The sequence below is a fragment of the Galeopterus variegatus genome, unplaced genomic scaffold (genome assembly GCF_000696425.1).
Source record: "Galeopterus variegatus unplaced genomic scaffold, G_variegatus-3.0.2 Scaffold95, whole genome shotgun sequence".
NCBI lineage: Eukaryota > Metazoa > Chordata > Mammalia > Dermoptera > Cynocephalidae > Galeopterus > Galeopterus variegatus.
The window spans coordinates 1,082,653-1,099,987 of NW_007726206.1; the positions used below are offsets into that span (position 1 = coordinate 1,082,653).

Below are 17,335 nucleotides of genomic sequence, written 5' to 3' on the forward strand. Positions count from 1 at the left end.
TTTTTGCTTGTTTGTTTGTTTGTTTTATAGTATTCAATAGTGACATCTACAGGCCTATAAAGAGAAACTCTAACAGACTAATAATTAATTGATCTATACTATTTTGACTGGTGTGAGTCTAGCCTCACAACAGATACTTACTTTTGGTAACTCCCTGTTGCTGCAGGAGAAAATCAAATTAGAGAAGCAAAAGGTATATGACCAAACGCCCAATTACCAGAGTGCTCCCAGTCCTTAACTTACCGTGATTGCATGGATGCAAGAGATTTTCTGAAGGTAGACTGAACATCTAACTGGAGCAGCCTAGGAACGTCTGGGTACCCACCAAGCTTGGCCCAGTGTGAATTTATTGATGTCTTTTCTGCTATTGGATAACTTGAAGTGGACAGATCAGCATTCCAGATTGCCTCCGTCTGGTCTTCTTGTCTACAGAATCAGAGAGCATTAATTGGAAGCAACAAACTCTCCTGAGCTCCACAGCCAATCAAAATAAATGAGTGTGATGAGTTTGCTCCCTTCTTCTGTTCACCACCACATTGTCCTATAATGCCCTCCCCTTGCACTGAGCAGCATTAATTATGCCCAGTTTGATGGAGAGATGCATGAAAAAAGTAGAAATTTTCATGATTCACCTAGCAATCCATTTTTAAAACTACCTTCTTAGCTTCATGGAGTTTATAGACCATATATCTTCTCCCCTTCCTTCTCGAAGCTCCTGCTTTCTTTAAAAAAAAAAAAAAGAGAGAGAGAGAGAGAGAGAAAAGAGGGGTTAATTCTTCTAAGTTTCTTTATTATATATTCTTAAAACAATTTGTTTCTTAGGAAGAATCAGCTTCATTTTTGTTAAAGGAACTCAAAATCAGATGTTAAATATTTAAGTAGAATTATATATAAATAAACCTCTCACTAGATTAGCTAAGGACATTAATACTCCCTTAGACTCTTCACTGCACCATATCATAATTATGGGGAAGGGGAAGAAGATTTGGGGCAGAAAAAGAAAGCATTGGGTCTTATATATCAACCAAACAAAGTTTAATGTCAGTCTTTATACCACATACCTAAATTTCTTGAATATGTCAGATTTTCTGTCTTCTAGGAGTGGCCATTGAACAAATTTAGTAGAGGCAGGTGTATGTTTTTTGTCGATGATCAAGGGGATAGGTTGACTAAGATTCAATTTATACATCTCTTGGAGCTAAGAAAAAAAAAGTTAAATCAGAAAAAGGCAACCATGGAAAGAAAGGGCCAAAATCTTTAGGAAGATCTTCTGAGCTGGCCCTAGACTAAATTGATCCCTCCTTTTCCATGGATTTGCAAATCCTCTTCCTCCTCCTGCCTCCAACATGCACAATTTCGGAGGTGACAACTACGATATATAAAAACCTTGATCCTACTTAAGCTCCAGTTCTGGTTCTCTTATTTCCTAGCTATGAGACTTTGGGTTAGTTGCTTAATTTATCTGAACCTCCTTCTCCTCATTTTTAAAACAGGGATAAATAACACAGAGTTGTTGTGAGAATTGTTTAAGATAATATATATGGAAGCACTTCATAAATTGTGAAGCACTATGCAAATGTAATGACAGCTAACATTTACTGAGTACTTACTGAATGCCAGACTGAGCTAAGCACTTTGCATATGTCAGCTCATTTGGTATTTATAACAACCTCATGAAGTAGGTACTATTATTATCCTTGTCTTACATATGGGGAATCTGAGGCTCAGAAAACTTAAGTGGTTAGCCCAAGGTCACTCAGTCAGTATGTGGCAAAGTTGATTTGAACCCAGACAATTTGGTTGCAGAATCAACCCTCTTGACCACCACCCTGATTCAGTGTAAGGTATTTATTCCTATTTACCCTCTTATTCCTTTTGCTTTTTCCTCCCCCTTCCTTATGCCTTGATAGTCATAACTCATTATCTGGATTCTAGCTTCCCTGACCACAGACCCTTAATCATTTTAGACATTGTGATTCCTGTTAAACAGCACTGTCACTGCCAACTCATCTTGCTTTATTCTATCTACATTGGCCATATTTGCGGGATCAAAAGCTGGGGTATATTTATTTTTTTGACAAAGAGCTATAATATTTAAAATGTAACTGTTCTGAAAAATTCATAATATATGTTTGATTTGGGTCAGGCTATGACGAGAATTCTCTCTGTACTTTCCAAAGTAGCCAGTAAGTTAATATTATAAATTAATCAATGTTAATGAAAGAAAAGGATATATAGATATAAAATGTTCCTAGAACTACACCTTGTGCTAGGCATTCCTGAGCACATAATCCCAGGGCAAAGAACTGTAATCTCAGCTCTGTAACCTTTTGGAAGGTCAGTTATGACTCTCAAAAACATATTGATGGTAATCTCAGAGGGTGCTCTGAGACATATTGAATGGATGTCAGAGTTTAACAGGATCTTTTGTGCCTGGTGTTATGTAGGCCAGTTAGACAAACTCTCACCTCCTTTCTTTTAAACTCGTGATGTTAATGCTAGCTTCCTGAGAGTTTTGAGGAGAGAAATAACCACTCAGAATCAGTTAGAGAGCACTGACTTCTAGAAGTTTCACATCTGAAGGCTGGTAGATGTAAGTAAGTTGACTAGGAAGGAGTTGAGCATTTCTGGAAGTCTCTCCTATTCTTGTCTTTTTCTCATCTAGAGATCTAGCAAGTAAGTATTCCTGTTGCCAGTTGAGGAGTTTCACTGAAGTCATGGTATAGTGGGTTGAATGCCTGTCAAAAGATATGTCCACCTAGATCCTGTGAGTGTGTCCTTATTTGAAAAAGCTTTGCAGATGTAATTAAGTCAAGGATCTCAACATGAAATCATCCTGGATTAACCAGGTTTTTCCTAAATCCAGTGACATGTGGCCTCATAAGAGACAGAAGAGAGGACAGAGGACACAGTGGGAAGAAGGCCATGTGAAGGACAGAGGAAGAGATTAGAGTTATGTGGCTACAAGCTAAGGAATGCCAAGGATTGCCAACAGCAATTTAGGAGAGTCATGAAACACATTTCTCCCTTAGAGCCTCCAGAAGGAACCAACCCTATAAACACCGTGATTTCATGAACTTCCAGCCTCTAGAACTGTAAGAGAGTAAATTTCTATTGTTTTAAGCAGTCAAATTTTTGTTAATTTGTTACAGTAGCCCTAGGAAACAAATATACATGGTCTCTCCAGGTAAATGTTATTTTCAAAGCTTACCACTTTCTCTTTTTTTACAACACACTGGAGGAAGGGAATGGAAAACAGGTTACCTGGCTAAATAAGTGTGTTATTTTCCTCAGGCACTGATTCCGTTTCTGCTCTAAAGACTTCTGCTTCTCAGTCCAGACCTGCATCACCTTTTTCTGGTAGTTGTCAATTCTGCTCAGCATTATGTAGAGGTTCTGGGTCTCATAACCTTTACCCGTGTTTTCAATGGCTTTTATTCGTTTGATTATGTTGTTTCTTGAAAAAATTAACAATAATTAAGTTGATATGGTTACTGACCCTAACTCAGCAAACCAGTTCTCAGTTTCTTTCAATTCTCATTTCATCCCTAGTAAATAGAGGGAGATGGGATGGGGATGGGAGGCTTGCTTAACAAGACCTTTATCTAGTTCCCTATATGAATAAACTTTCAAAAATTCATATGGATATCAAATTTTTATTAACTTTTCATGGAGTTATTTTGTGTTACAATAGTGTTGCCTAGAGGCTGACTAGTTAGCTCAGCTGGTTAGAGCATGATGCTAACAACACCAAGGTGCAACATTCCATCCCTGTACTGGCCAGCCGGTTCCCTACCTCCTTCATAAAAAGAAAAAGAAATCAGTTGGGGCTGGCTGGTTAGATTAGTTGATTAGAGCATGGCTTTGTGACACCAAGGGCAAGGGTTTGGATCCCTGTACCCGCCACCCATCAAAAAACCTCCAAAAAGGTGCCAGTGTTATTTTATTAAAAGTTTAAATATGCCTATTTATAATAAAAATTACCTCAGGGGACAAAGTACTTTTTTTTAGTACACATTGCACATTGATATATGTAAGACACACAGAAGGTACTTAATACAATTATGAAAAAGACAGTATCCTTGCCTTCAGAGAACTTACAATGCGGTATAGGAGACTAATAAATTAACTATATCAAAGATAGAATGAAATAAATGATAAATAGAAATATAAACATGCCACATGAGCAAAAAGGGAAGCATAATTAATTCTAACAAGAATTAATAAGACTTTATAGGAAGGTGTGGAATAGGATCTTGAACAGTCGTGAAAATATTCTCCCTTCCTCTCCCTCCTTTGCCTCCCACCCATAATGTCTACCACATTTGGTGGTCCTAAACAGTTTTGCCATGCCATTCTATAGGAGAGAAAACTTAACTTACAGCAAAGTTAAGTAATTTTTCTATAGTCACATAATTAATCAATAGCAGATTTGGGAAGCAAACACAGATCTCTCTTTCCATGATACCAATATTTCTCAAAGTGTGGACCCTGATCACCTGGACTGAATCATTTGGGGTGCTTGTTAAAAATGCAGATTCCAGGATGCTTCCCCAAACCTTTTGAATCAAAATCTTGATAGTGGGCTTCAGGAATCTGCATTTTTTATAAAATCTGAGGTAAATCTTAGTTTACTAAAATTTGAGAACTATTGTACTTACCAGCAGAACAGGGAAAAAGGGGATGGGGAATTCCAGGATGAGGGGATACTATACGTAAATTTAAGAAAATGAAAGTTGTATTTTTGGGAGTGGTGTTACCCTGTGATTGTTTTAGACCACAGATACATGAAAATATAAGTGGGGGATGAGACTGGAATGGCTGGATTATGAAAGGCATTAAAAGGTATTTTCATCCCTGTATCAGCCAGCTGCAAAAAAAAAAAAAAAAGTATTTTAAGGAGTTTGGATTTTTTTTGCTATGTGATGGGGACTCACTGAAGATATTTTTCTGAATATATGCATTTAAATATATGTTTTTTTCACTCAGGTGAATCAGTAAGATTTATCTGAGATTTTGTTTAAAAATATCTATCTATCTATCTGTCTACCTAGAGAGGAAGAGAATAACTCTTAGCCCTTAGGTCTCTTTTGTGGGTCATAATTAATACCTTAGAACTTACTGTATATATGGATCATTTAATACATAAATGCATTAACTTTCTGAGTTTTCCAATAAGCCTCTTTCCACACCAGATCTTTTCTGCCATTTTTCTGCCTATTTATGCAGCCTTTGAGATATTCTCCATACTTTTTCATTATTGAAATCATATTTCACTACTTGGAAAAGTTTAGTTTATTTAAAACTTAGGAATTTTATTGTTCATGCATTTTTAGAGATAACTCATTTTGATATTCTGAATCCTTCATTCAGTAGTAAACACTTAGGTATCTCAGTATTTAAACGTCTTTATCTAGAAACATGGCCATTCATCCTCCTTACCTTTTGTTTCTACTCTCTTAGCCAATCCCATTTATATTGATAAAACATTGCCCTGATCCTAAATATCATCTTTTATTTAAAAATTTTTTTTCCTGGTGGCAGCTGGTATAGGGATCCAAACCCTAGGAATATTTTTTAATGTAGAACCATTTACTGAATACATTAGTTCATTTCTGTTGCTTATAACAAAATACCTGGAACTGGGTAATTTTTAAGAAAACAAAATTTATTGCTTACAGTTTTGGAAGCTGGGGAGTCCAAAGTCCAGGGAACACATCTGGTGAAGGCCTTGGTGGTGGCTTTACAGCAACGTAGGAGTCTCACATGGCAGAAAATGGTGGAGCAGAAACTAACCTCTCATGCTCATTTTTTAAAGCCTTCAGAACCACGCCCCCGACCACCATTTTTAATCCATTCATTATGTCATGATCCTACAATCTAATCACCTCTTCAAGGGACCTTTCAATTACCATAGTAGGATTTCCCACCCTCAACAGTTACAGTGGGAATTAAGTTTGGGAGGGACATTCAACCCAAGGCACTGAACATCTACTAAGGGGTCAGTCATTGTGCTAGAAACATTAATATGTTATTTAACCTTCTCAGCCATCCTTTAAAGTAAATATTATATCTATTTTATAAACAATGCATATAAGTCTCAGAGAGACTCAGAACTGGAAATTTGAGCCAAGGTCTGCCTGGCTTCAAAGTATGTTTAAGAAAAAGCATGATTAGGATTTACACGTAAAACTATTACTGTTTTCTACTTCAAGGCAACATAATACAGTATGTAGCATAGTATAGTATGGGGTTTGGAAGTAAGTTTTTTGAATTCAGTTCTACCACTTACTAGCTGTATGACTTGGGCAAATAGGATGAGCTTGCTGAACCTGATTTCCCATCTGCAAGTTAAATTTAATAATATATCTAAAGTTCCTGTTTGTTTTAGATGCTTTATAGCCCTCTGTATATACATAATCAAATTTAAATAATCTTATCTATGCAATGTTTCCTCAAACAATTCTAGATTAGACAAGTTTGATTCTCCCAGAAAATTTATATTTACTTTATTAATTTTTACTATTCAAGAGTTTAGTGATTCTGCTTCCTATTGCAGACCCACCAGCTTGCCTGCCATGAATGCCCTTCTTTAATAGGAGTTGAAATATCCTGTTGAAATATCACCCTAGCATAGAATCTCTTTACGACAACAGGAAATTTTGATTAGTAATTCCACTCTCACCCTTACATTCCTCCAAGACTTTTAGATGGATGCCATCTGGTTCTAACATGACTCTGCATGAAGCTTTACTCTTCTTAAATCCATCTTCCACATTATTGGCATTTTCCTTCCCTTGCTAAGAATTCTTTGATTATCCTCTATCACATACAGAGTGAAATACAAGTTTCTTAGCATACCATTTAGGATTTTCTTTTATCTGCCCTATCTTTCCAGTCTCATCTCTTGCTGCATCTTGCTTATTCTTTCTTTCAGCAGCAAAGTAGTTTACACACATGTATGCATGCACACGCACCCACAGATGCACACAGCTTCTTCCTCCTGTCCTCCTTTGTTCTGCTGCACTTTCTGACTTCTCCATCTTACTGACTTTTACTGATTCTTCGAGACACAGTTCACAGGTCTGAACTGTAAGAAGCTTCACTTAACTCTCCCTTCCCCTCAGTCCTCTTCTATACACTTTGTACATACACCATTATTGTTCTTTCCACATCATACTATATAATCATCTCTTTGTGTGACTGTCTCTATGAGTAGACTTTGAGTGTCTTGAAGGCAGGGATAGGACTTATCCATCTTTATATCCTTCTATCCTTCCACCCCCTTGGGCCTAACAAAGTCGCTGTGAGTATTGGATATTCAAAAAATGTCGATGAATTAAATGATCCTATCTAACTACCACAGCATTTAGTATCTTTGAGGAATTTCTTCAATATGTATGAAGATAAAATGCCTCATTATCATGATCTGGTCTAATTTTACATCCCATCATCCTTTCTCAGATATGCTTCACTAATCGTGGTAATACAACTCTAAATCTATATTTTAGTATTTAAGTATGAAATCTTCATTTATAGAGGTTCTACAGAACTTTATTTATTAAAAAATAGTTTATATTACTGTAATATTTTCTGTCACATATATTAGAATTTTCTTGACCCAGCCATCTTTGTTACAGAATCTTTATTTGTCAATATTTTAGTCCTTGTTACCTGTATTATTTTATTATTATAACATTAAATATTAGAGAAGAGCTTTCTTAAAACATGAATTGATCTTTGATAGATGCTGTGAGATAAATGTGTCCCTCAAAAGTTCATGTATTGGAAACTTGATCCCCGTTGTGTTAAGAGGGTAAGAAACCCAATTATGGTCATTGAAAGGTGGGGCCTTTGAGATGTGATTAGATTGTGAGGACTATGCCCTGGTGAGTGGACTGATCCATTCATGGAGTAATGGGTGTGGTTCTGATGGCTTTAAAATGAGAGCAAGTGAGCAGGCTAGCTCTCTTACTCAGCCCATTCTCACCATGTGATACCTTGTTCACCGTGGGGCTCTATAGAGTTCCCACCAAGAAGGCCCTCACCAGATGTGCTCCCTGGACTGTGGACTTCCCAGCCTCCAAAACTGTAAGAAATAAATTATATTTATTTATAAATTATCCAGTTTTGGGCCGGCCCGGTGGCGCACTGCTGTAGTGCGCCACTTGGGAAGCGCGGTGGCGCTCCTGCCGAGGGTTCGGATCCCACATACAGACCGGTTCCCGCTCACTGGCTGAGCGAGGCGCGGGGGCAGCGCCGAGGGTTGCGATCCCGTTGCTGGTCCCGGTCCAGTACGGGGGTGACACTGAGGGTTGCGATCCGTTGCCGGACACGGAAAAAGACAAAAAAGAAAAAAAAAAAAATTATCCAGTTTTGGATATTCTGTTATAAGCAACAGAAATGGACTAATAGAGAAAGTTGATACCAAGAAGTGGGGTGTTGCTTATAACCAATACCCAAAAATATGGAAGCAGCTTTGAAACTGGGTGAAGGGCAGAGGCCTGGAAGAATTTGGAGGAGGAGGCTAGAGAAAGTGTAGGTTCTGGTGAGAGCTTAGAAAACAAGAAAGCCAGGGAAAGTTTGGAACATGTTAGAGGTTGCTTAAGTGGTGGTGACCAGAATGCTGACAGAAATATGGACAGTAAGGGCCATTCTGAGGTTTTAGGTAAATGAGAAGCAAGAGAATGGAAGAAAGACCCCAAAGGCGTTTCAGAGATCTTTGAGGCATCTGCTTCCTTCACAAGCCCCTGTCATCACAGGACCAATGCTGAGCGGAAATGTGGGGTTGGAATTGCAACAGAGAACCCCCAAAAGGTCTATGCCTACTGGCCCATGGAAGTTGGACAGCCATGAAGACCCCAGAATTGTAGAGCTACCAGTGTGCAACACCACCCTGGGAGAACTGAAGCATGGGCTGAGATCAGGCAAACCACAGGAGTGGGGCTGCCCAAGGACTTGGAGGCCCAACCCCCATACTAGTGTGCAGAGGATACCAGACATGGAGTCAAGGTAGATTATTTGCCACTTTCAAGATCTGATGCCTGCCCTACTGGATTTTGGACTTGTTTAGCACCTGTTTCCCATTTCTTTTGGCTTATTTCTCTATCTTGGAATGCAAATTTCTGTCTTATGTCTGTCCCTCCGTTGTATCTTGAGAATAAATAACTTATTTCACAGATGAGACTTTGGAATTTTGAGCTGAAAGAAGATTTGGGGGGTAGAATAAATGTGTTTACCAGTGAGAAGGACATGACCTTTGGGGCCAGGGGTGAATGCTGCAGGTTAAATGTGTCCTCCAAAAGTTCATGTATTGGAAACTCGATCCCCCTTGTAGCAGTGTTAAGAAGGTGGGAAATCCAATTATGGTAATTGAAAGGTAAGTTAAGAGGTGATTAGATTGTGAGGACTGTTCCCTGCTGAATGGATTAATCCATTCATGGAGTAATGGGTGTTGTTCTGGTGGCTTTAAAAGGAGAGCAAGTAAGTGAGCAGGTTAGCTCTCTTGCTCAGCCCATTTTTGCCATGTGACACCCTGCCTTACTGTAGAAGGAGGCCTTCACCAGATGTGTTCCCTGGACTTTGGACTTCTCAGCCTCTAAAACTGTAAGGAATAAATTTTATTTCCTCATAAATTACCCAGTCAGAAAACAGACTAATACAATAGGATTAGAGTTATAATTTTATAAAGTTAAATATTGTTATGAAATGTTGATCCATTGATTTCAATTTTAAATAATTTTACTGAAACAGGCCAGAACATGTCACTTAGATCTTCAAAATCTTCAATAAATCTAAACAAACTGATTGTCATATAAAAATTGAGAAAGTTGTTAAAGAACTCTCCAAATATACCAAGCCTATATAGTATCATAGGTGAAATCTGCCAAACCTTAAGAGAACAGCTAATTTTACTATTACTTAAACTGTTCCAGAGCACAGAAAAAGATAAGTTTTTACATTTTTTAATGATGCAAGCTTAAAATGATACCAAAACTTGACAAAGATAATACAATAAGAAATAAACCACCTGCCAAACTTACTAATGAATATTAATGCAAAAAATCCTTAATATTATGAATGCCACAATACATTCAAAGAAGGATACACTAAGGTCAAATAGGATTTATGCCAGGAATGTGATGATGGCTTAATATAATTAATCATACTAATAGATCTAAGGAGAAAAATTATATTTTCTTAATCCATGTGAAAATGAACTGCTGAAATCACACTTAACAAAATGTTATTTAACAAGTGTAAGAAAATTTGACATCTATTCTTGATTTTAAAAGAACATAATAAAACAGGAACAGATGGATTCTTCTATATTTTCTTAATCCATGTGAAAATGAACTGCTGAAATCACACTTAACAAAATGTTATTTAACAAGTTTAAGTAAATTTGACATCTATTCTTGATTTTAAAAGAACATAATAAAACAGGAACAGATGGATTCTTCTTTAGTAATATAAAATATATTTCAACCCATAAGTCAGCATTCTTCTTAATGACAAATACTGGAAAGATGTCTGCTATCACCACTATTTTTTTAAACCAATTTCTAATTATATCGTAATAATGAGCAATGAAAGAACAAATCACATTTGGGCAATCTGAGTTACACAGGAATGGAGAAAATAACAAAAATTTGAAATTGATTAAGATTAAGAATGTTTTGCAACTTTTCAGAAATGAGGATATAAATGTAAGTCATACTTTTAAACACTCTTGAAGATGAAATTTTCCTGGGAAAAAAATAACATGGGGCCATGGAAAGACACTCCTGGCTGTTACTCAGGGCAAGTCAAATGAACAAAGATGGCCTTGTAGCCATGTTTCCACTACTTTTAACATTCTTCTGGAGGTACTAAACAATTCATAGGCAAGAGACAGAAATTAGATGTTTAAAAATTGGAAAATCTAGGTGTAAAAAATTATTGTTTGCAGGCGAGATGATTTATATGCCTGAAAAATTCAAGCAAATTAACTGAGAAACTTTTATATGCTTGAATACAGTAAGATGGCTGCATACAAAATTGATACATTTGTACAAATAACAACCACTTCTAATTGATACATTTATACAAGTAATGACCAGTTCCACAATATCAGAGGAAAAGAGCACATTTACCATAACAACAACAACAAAAATAAAAGAATGCCAGGATATACACTTATGGAAGAATATGCAAGAGCTAGATGAAGACTGTAAAATGCTCCTGAAGGACACACAGACATAAACCTGAACAAAAAGGAAAGTATACCATATTCTTGGATAGGAAGACTACATTAGTGAACAAAAGCTGGGTTTTACTGTTTTAACAAATAACTCCCAAATCTCAGTGGCTTAAAAGAATAAAGGTTTACTTGTTGTTCATACTATGAATCATGGCTTGGCAGGGTGTGAGCTTCGTTGTATTCTCTCAGGGACACAGGCTAAAAGAACAGCCATGACCTTGAACATTGTCGGTTATCATGCCAGATGAAAAGGAAACTCTGGAGGGTCTCAAACAATGACAAGGTCAGCACAGAAATGACACATATCAATTCTGCTCACATCTTATTTACAAGTGCTGGCAAATAGCACTAAAAACTACCACAAAGACTCAGCATCATAAATATAAAACTACAATAAATAACACAGAATGAAAGTGTCTCATCAATAGACAGATCAATAGAAAACAATAGAAAGTCCAAATATGGACCCAAATGATACAAGAATTTATGATAAAGTGCTTTCAAATCAGTAGGGGGAAAGGTGGATTATTTTGTAAATAGTGATGGGGCAACTGGGTAGCCGTGTGGGAAAAAAAGTCAGGTCCATATCTCACAACAGAAAGTTGTGAGTCAAAGACTTAAGTGTAAAACAAACTAAAAAATTAATAACCAACCTTAAAATTACTAAAAGAAATCTGGAAAGAATTTTTTAATGCATCTTATTGTGGAGAGGGTCTTTATAACTAAATCACAAAACATTACTAAAAATATTGATGTCTTTAAACATAGAAAAATCAAAATTTTCTACAAAACAAAAATCACCAAAAGCAGAGTCAAACAAGTGTGGGAAATTTGGCAATTTGTATCACAGAGAACTAGTTTTCCAAATATTTGAATATGTCACACAAATCAATTTAAAAATCCTTGGCAACCTAGTTGAAAAGTGGGCGAAGTATTTGAATAAGGTCTTCACAGCAAACAAAATACAGATGGCTCTTAAGTCTGTGACAAGATGCTTAACCTCAGCCATAATAAAAGATATGAAAATTAAAGCAATGACATGCCATATTTTGTCTATCATGTTAACAATGAACAAAAATGTTTAATAATACCCAGTACTAGTCTTGATGTGGGAAAATACTCTTTTATATTGCTGATCAATATGTAAATTATCACAACCTCTTTTGAGAATAATTTGACAAAAATCTATCAAAATGACAAAAGGACTTACCTTTTGATCCAGAAAGTCTAAATTCTACTTCTAGGGCTATACATATACACACACACATACATGATTATTCATTGAAGTCTATTTTATAATAGCAAAATATTGAAAAAAAACATAAATGTCCATCAGAAGTTAAATAAATTCTGGTAAATCTAGACTTTGGAATACTATGCAGCCATAAAATGAATAAGTAAGCTCTTTATATGCTAGTACCTAAGTTATCCAACACCTAATATATAAGTTATGAAAAAAAATCAAGTGTCTGAACTATTTAAAATATATAAAAAGGGGGATAAAGGAGCATATGTACTTTCCTACATATGTAGAAACTATTTCTGGATGGACATAACATTACTAGCTTTGTGGAAAGAGCCAGGGAGAGAGCTATTAGAGAAACTTTCACTTTTCCATTTGTATTTTTTGAATATTGTATCAGGTGAATGTACTACTTATTTTTTTAAATTTAAATATAACAAAGAGGGGCCGAGCCCGTGGCGCACTCGGGAGAGTGCGGCACTGGGAGCGCAGCAGCCCTCCCGCCGCGGGTTCGGATCCTATATAGGGATGGCCGGTGCGCTCACTGGCTGAGCGTGGTGCAGCCGATCTCTTTTATTTTTAAAAATAAAAAATAAATATAACAAAGAGGGGCCGGCCCATGGCTCACTTGGGAGAGTGTGGTGCTGATAACACCAAGGCCACGGGTTCAGATCCCTATATAGGGATGGCCGGTTAGCTCACTTGGGAGAGCTAGGGGCTGACAACACCAAGTCAAGGTATAAGATCCCCTTACCAGTCATCTTTTAAAAATATGAAAATAATAATAATAAATAAATAAATATAACAAAGGATAAAACATATGAGGGAACTGAGGAATGACCAGAAACATGTTATTGAAATTTTTCAAGTGGATGAAAGTGTTCACATGTAAAGACAGATTTAAAAGACTAGGGCTACTCAGTCGGGAAAGAAAAAACTAAAGACAGGTATAGAGTAAAACATTTTTCAACAAATCTCAAATGACTTAAGCTTTGAGATTAAAAGTCCTGATTATATCTTGGACGTGTCTTCCTTTTGCGCTTTGCTCCAATTCTTAGTTCCCGAATGAATTTGGTCCCCCAAAAAGATAAGTTTCACTAGAACAGGGGACTTTGTTTTGTTCATTCCCTAGAACATAGAACAATCCTTGGTACATAATAGGCATTTAATAAATACTTATTGAATAAATTACATAAGTTATTTCTATTATTAATGGTAACTTTTTTGGTTATTATTTTTTAGTTTGGCATCCTGTAATTTTGGATTTAAAATTTTCCACTAAACCAATAGGTTGATAACCTCAAACACAAATGTTAGGGATGGCAGGACAATTGTCACTTGCCCTGACCCATTTCTGATATTTGCAATTGTTAAAAATCAGGACCAGGACCTGCTGCCTCTAGGTCACTACAGCAGCAAAGTTGCCATGGCACACCTTCTACATACCTGCCCTCTTCATTTTAAAAACCATACATCTTCTGGCGAACTGAAGGCAATGAAAGAAATTCACAATAACTGGCAAGTATCTTTAAACTTTTGTAGTTGATGTTTTAGAGATTGACCATAATCCGCATAATATACATTAGCATCTCTGCTAGAGCTATAAATGGATCATGTGATATGTCCTTTCTTATTTTCTAAAAAATGTATCTCCTTTTGCATTCTTACACAGGTTTCTATCCCACAGACCTTCTGTAAGAGAATCTTTTAGAACACATGATCTGACAAATATGAATATACTTCCAGGGCGATGAAGGAGGATATTTGAAATTAGAACTATGCCAGAAAACTGGACATATAATAATTACAATCTACCTGGCATGCTGGATCAACCTAAAGGCAATGTACTTGTGGAATAGGTACCCCAGTCGAATTGTGTCCATATGAAGTGTCTCGATTATGAGATTTCTAGCTGTTGTATGTAGCTGTGAAGGGAGTCCAAAAGTTTTTGTGGCCCAATTTAATAGTATCAGGTTATTCCTCTGAGCCTGAACATCAACAAGATACCTCTTCTCTTCAAGATCTTGGAGAGAGATAGGGGGCACCATCATCTTGGGTTTCTTGATACCTGAAACTGAAGTCAATATCCAGGGCTTCCCTATAGGGGGGAATCGGGATTTCTGGTCCCATTCAGAGGGTGAGATTTGTGATGTTTGGGGTAGTTGAGTAGTAAGAGAAGGTAATGATGTTATAGGCTTCATGAGAGTGGAAAGGGCCCCTTCATCAATATAAGGGGTTTGTAATGTTGGTGTCCTGTAATCCGTGAGATGGGGCTGAAGTGTCTTAAATGCTTCCATGGCAAAAGTTTCTCGTAGCAGCTTGGTTTCTTCAGAAGTGTCAGAGACCCCTGGCATTTGAAACTTCTTAGTGGTGAGAGGAGCTTGAGATACCTCAAAATCTGGAGCTCTGGGATGGGCCAATGCTGATTTAGATTTCGGGGAAATAACTGCCAATCTTTTCCTGGTGATGGAAGAGGACAAACCTTTCTGGGGCTTTCCAGAGACTGGGGAGGCCCATAGTGTGGGGGGATGCATAAGGGTAGGAGGGATCCATAATGAGGAAGCTTGCCTGGGAAGGGTCCGTGGTGCCAGATGCTGCTTAAAGATAGAAGGAGCCTGCAGATAGGGAGATTGCTCAGGGGTGGCAGGAGGCTGGAATGCCTGGGAATGCTCAGCGAAGGCTGAGAGTCCAGATTCTAGGAGCTCTCCAGGGATGGATGAGGCCCCAGGAACCAAGGGCTGCCCAGGAGAGAGAGGAGCCCAGAGACTGGGAATCTGTCCAGAGGTGGATGGCGCTCCAGATATGAGAGGCTGCCTGGGGGCAAGAGGGACCTTTGATATCAGAGGTGGCCGGGGAGTCAGAGAGCCCCTAGTTATGAAGAACTGTCTAGAGCTAAGGGCCTCCAGTTTAAGGGGCTGCACTAGCGTGGGAGTAGCCCCAGACACTGGGAGCTGCCCAGGGGTGGGAGGGACCTCTGTTGCTAGAAACTGCTCGTGAGTGGGTCGACCTCTATAGACCAGGGTCTGTCTAGAAGAAGGAAGGGTCTGTGGTACCGGGAGCTTCCCAGGGTCAGAAGGAATCCCCAACCCCAGGGATGTTTCAAGGGCCAAGGGGGCTTGGGTGAGAGAAGGCCTTGATATCTGCAAAGGAGTAGAAGAGACCCCAAATATAGAGGACTTAACAGTAGGAGCAGATGGAGATAATCTTGATGTAATGGATTGCCCAGTGGGGAGAGAAGCCTTCACTTTCTGAATTTGTCTAAGAGTGGAAGGAGCCAACGCAGTGGTCTGCTTAGGAATGTGAGGAGCACTTGGTGTCATGGATTTATCAGGAACAGGAAAGATCCCAACATCTGGGGTATGCCCTGAAGGAGGACCTGCCCCAAGTCGTGAGTGCTTCTCATTACTGAGAGGAGCTCTTGATTTCAGGTCCTGCTTAGCAATGAGAGTAATACCCACAGAGCGAGCCTGTTCTGGGGTGTGGACGCCCAAAGGTTGGACTTGCTCAAGAGTGAGGGGAGATCCCAAAGAATGGGCTTTATCTGAGGAGACAGGGACACCTAATTTCCAGAACTGTTCTCGAGAGAAAGGAACTCCCAGTGCTTGAGCCTGTTCTAAGGTGATAGGGGACCCCAAAGCCTGGGTTTGCTCAGGTGTTATAGTGGCAGCAGACAACCAGGCATTTTTTGGGGTGATAGAGACCCCCATTACCTGAACCCATTCCGGGATGAGAGGAGTGCCAAATGCCTGAGTCTGCTGATGAGGGGAAGTGACTTCCAGTGCTTGGAACCGCTTTAGAATAATAGTGTTTGATGCTTCTTGAAGCTGTTCTGGAGTGATAGGAACATCCACTTTCCAGGCCTGTTCTTCAGTGAGAGGAAACTGCAATGCCTGGGCGTAGCCAGGGGTGACAGGGACCCCCAGTGCCTGCACCTGCTCAGGGGTGAGGGTGATACCCATTGCCTGGGCTTGTTGAGAGGAAAGAGTGAATCCCACATCCTGGACCTCCTGAGGGATGAGAGTGATCCCCAGTTCCTGGGACTGCTGAGGGGTGAGGGTGATCTCCTGAGCCTGAATCTGCTTAGGAGTGAGAGTGATCCCCAGGTCCTGGGCCTGCTGAGGGGTGAGAGTGACCCCCTGAGCCTGAATCTGCTGAGGAGTGAGAGTGATCCCCAGGTCCTGGGCCTGCTGAGGGGTGAGGGTGACCCCCTGAGCCTTAATCTGATGAGGGGTGAGAGAGATCCCCAGGTCCTGGGCCTGCTGAGGGGTGAGAGTGACCCCCTGAGCCTGGATCTGCTGAGGGGTGAGAGTGACCCCCAGGTCCTGGGCCTGCTGAGGGGTGAGAGTGACCCCCTGAGGCTTAATCTGCTGAGGGGTGAGAGTGACCCCCTGAGCCTTAATTTCCTGAGGGGTGAGAGTGATCCCCAGGTCCTGGGCCTGCTGAGGGGTGAGAGTGACCCCCTGACCCTTAATCTGATGAGGGGTGAGAGAGATCCCCAGGTCCTGGGCCTGCTGAGGGGTGAGAGTGACCCCCTGAGCCTGGATCTGCTGAGGGGTGAGAGTGACCCCCAGGTCCTGGGCCTGCTGAGGGGTGAGAGTGACCCCCTGAGCCTTAATTTCCTGAGGGGTGAGAGTGATCCCCAGGTCCTGGGCCTGCTGAGGGGTGAGAGTGACCCCCTGAGCCTGAATCTGCTGAGGGGTGAGAGTGATCCCCAGGCCCTTAATATGCTGAGGAGTGAGAGTGACCCCCAGGTCTTGGGCCTGCTGAGGGGTGAGGGTGACCCCCTGAGCCTGAATCTGCTGAGGGGTGAGAGTGATCCCCTGACCCTTAATATGCTGAGGAGTGAGAGT

The 17,335-nt window shown here is 39.5% G+C and overlaps 1 protein-coding gene across 1 annotated transcript in view; it reads right to left on the reverse strand.

Moving 5' to 3' along the window:
• Positions 1 to 239: 239 nt before the first annotated feature.
• The window catches only part of FAM186A (family with sequence similarity 186, member A), a gene marked incomplete at its 5' end in the record, with an annotated part of 41,871 nt that continues 24,775 nt past the window's right edge, over positions 240 to 17,335 (reverse strand). The window contains 7 exons of the mRNA XM_008583161.1: positions 240 to 426; positions 1,062 to 1,198; positions 3,265 to 3,457; positions 14,301 to 15,316; positions 15,407 to 15,733; positions 15,953 to 16,199; positions 16,668 to 17,203. Coding sequence (XP_008581383.1) covers positions 240 to 426; positions 1,062 to 1,198; positions 3,265 to 3,457; positions 14,301 to 15,316; positions 15,407 to 15,733; positions 15,953 to 16,199; positions 16,668 to 17,203 — 2,643 coding nt within the window. The remainder of the gene's footprint in view (positions 427 to 1,061; positions 1,199 to 3,264; positions 3,458 to 14,300; positions 15,317 to 15,406; positions 15,734 to 15,952; positions 16,200 to 16,667; positions 17,204 to 17,335) is intronic.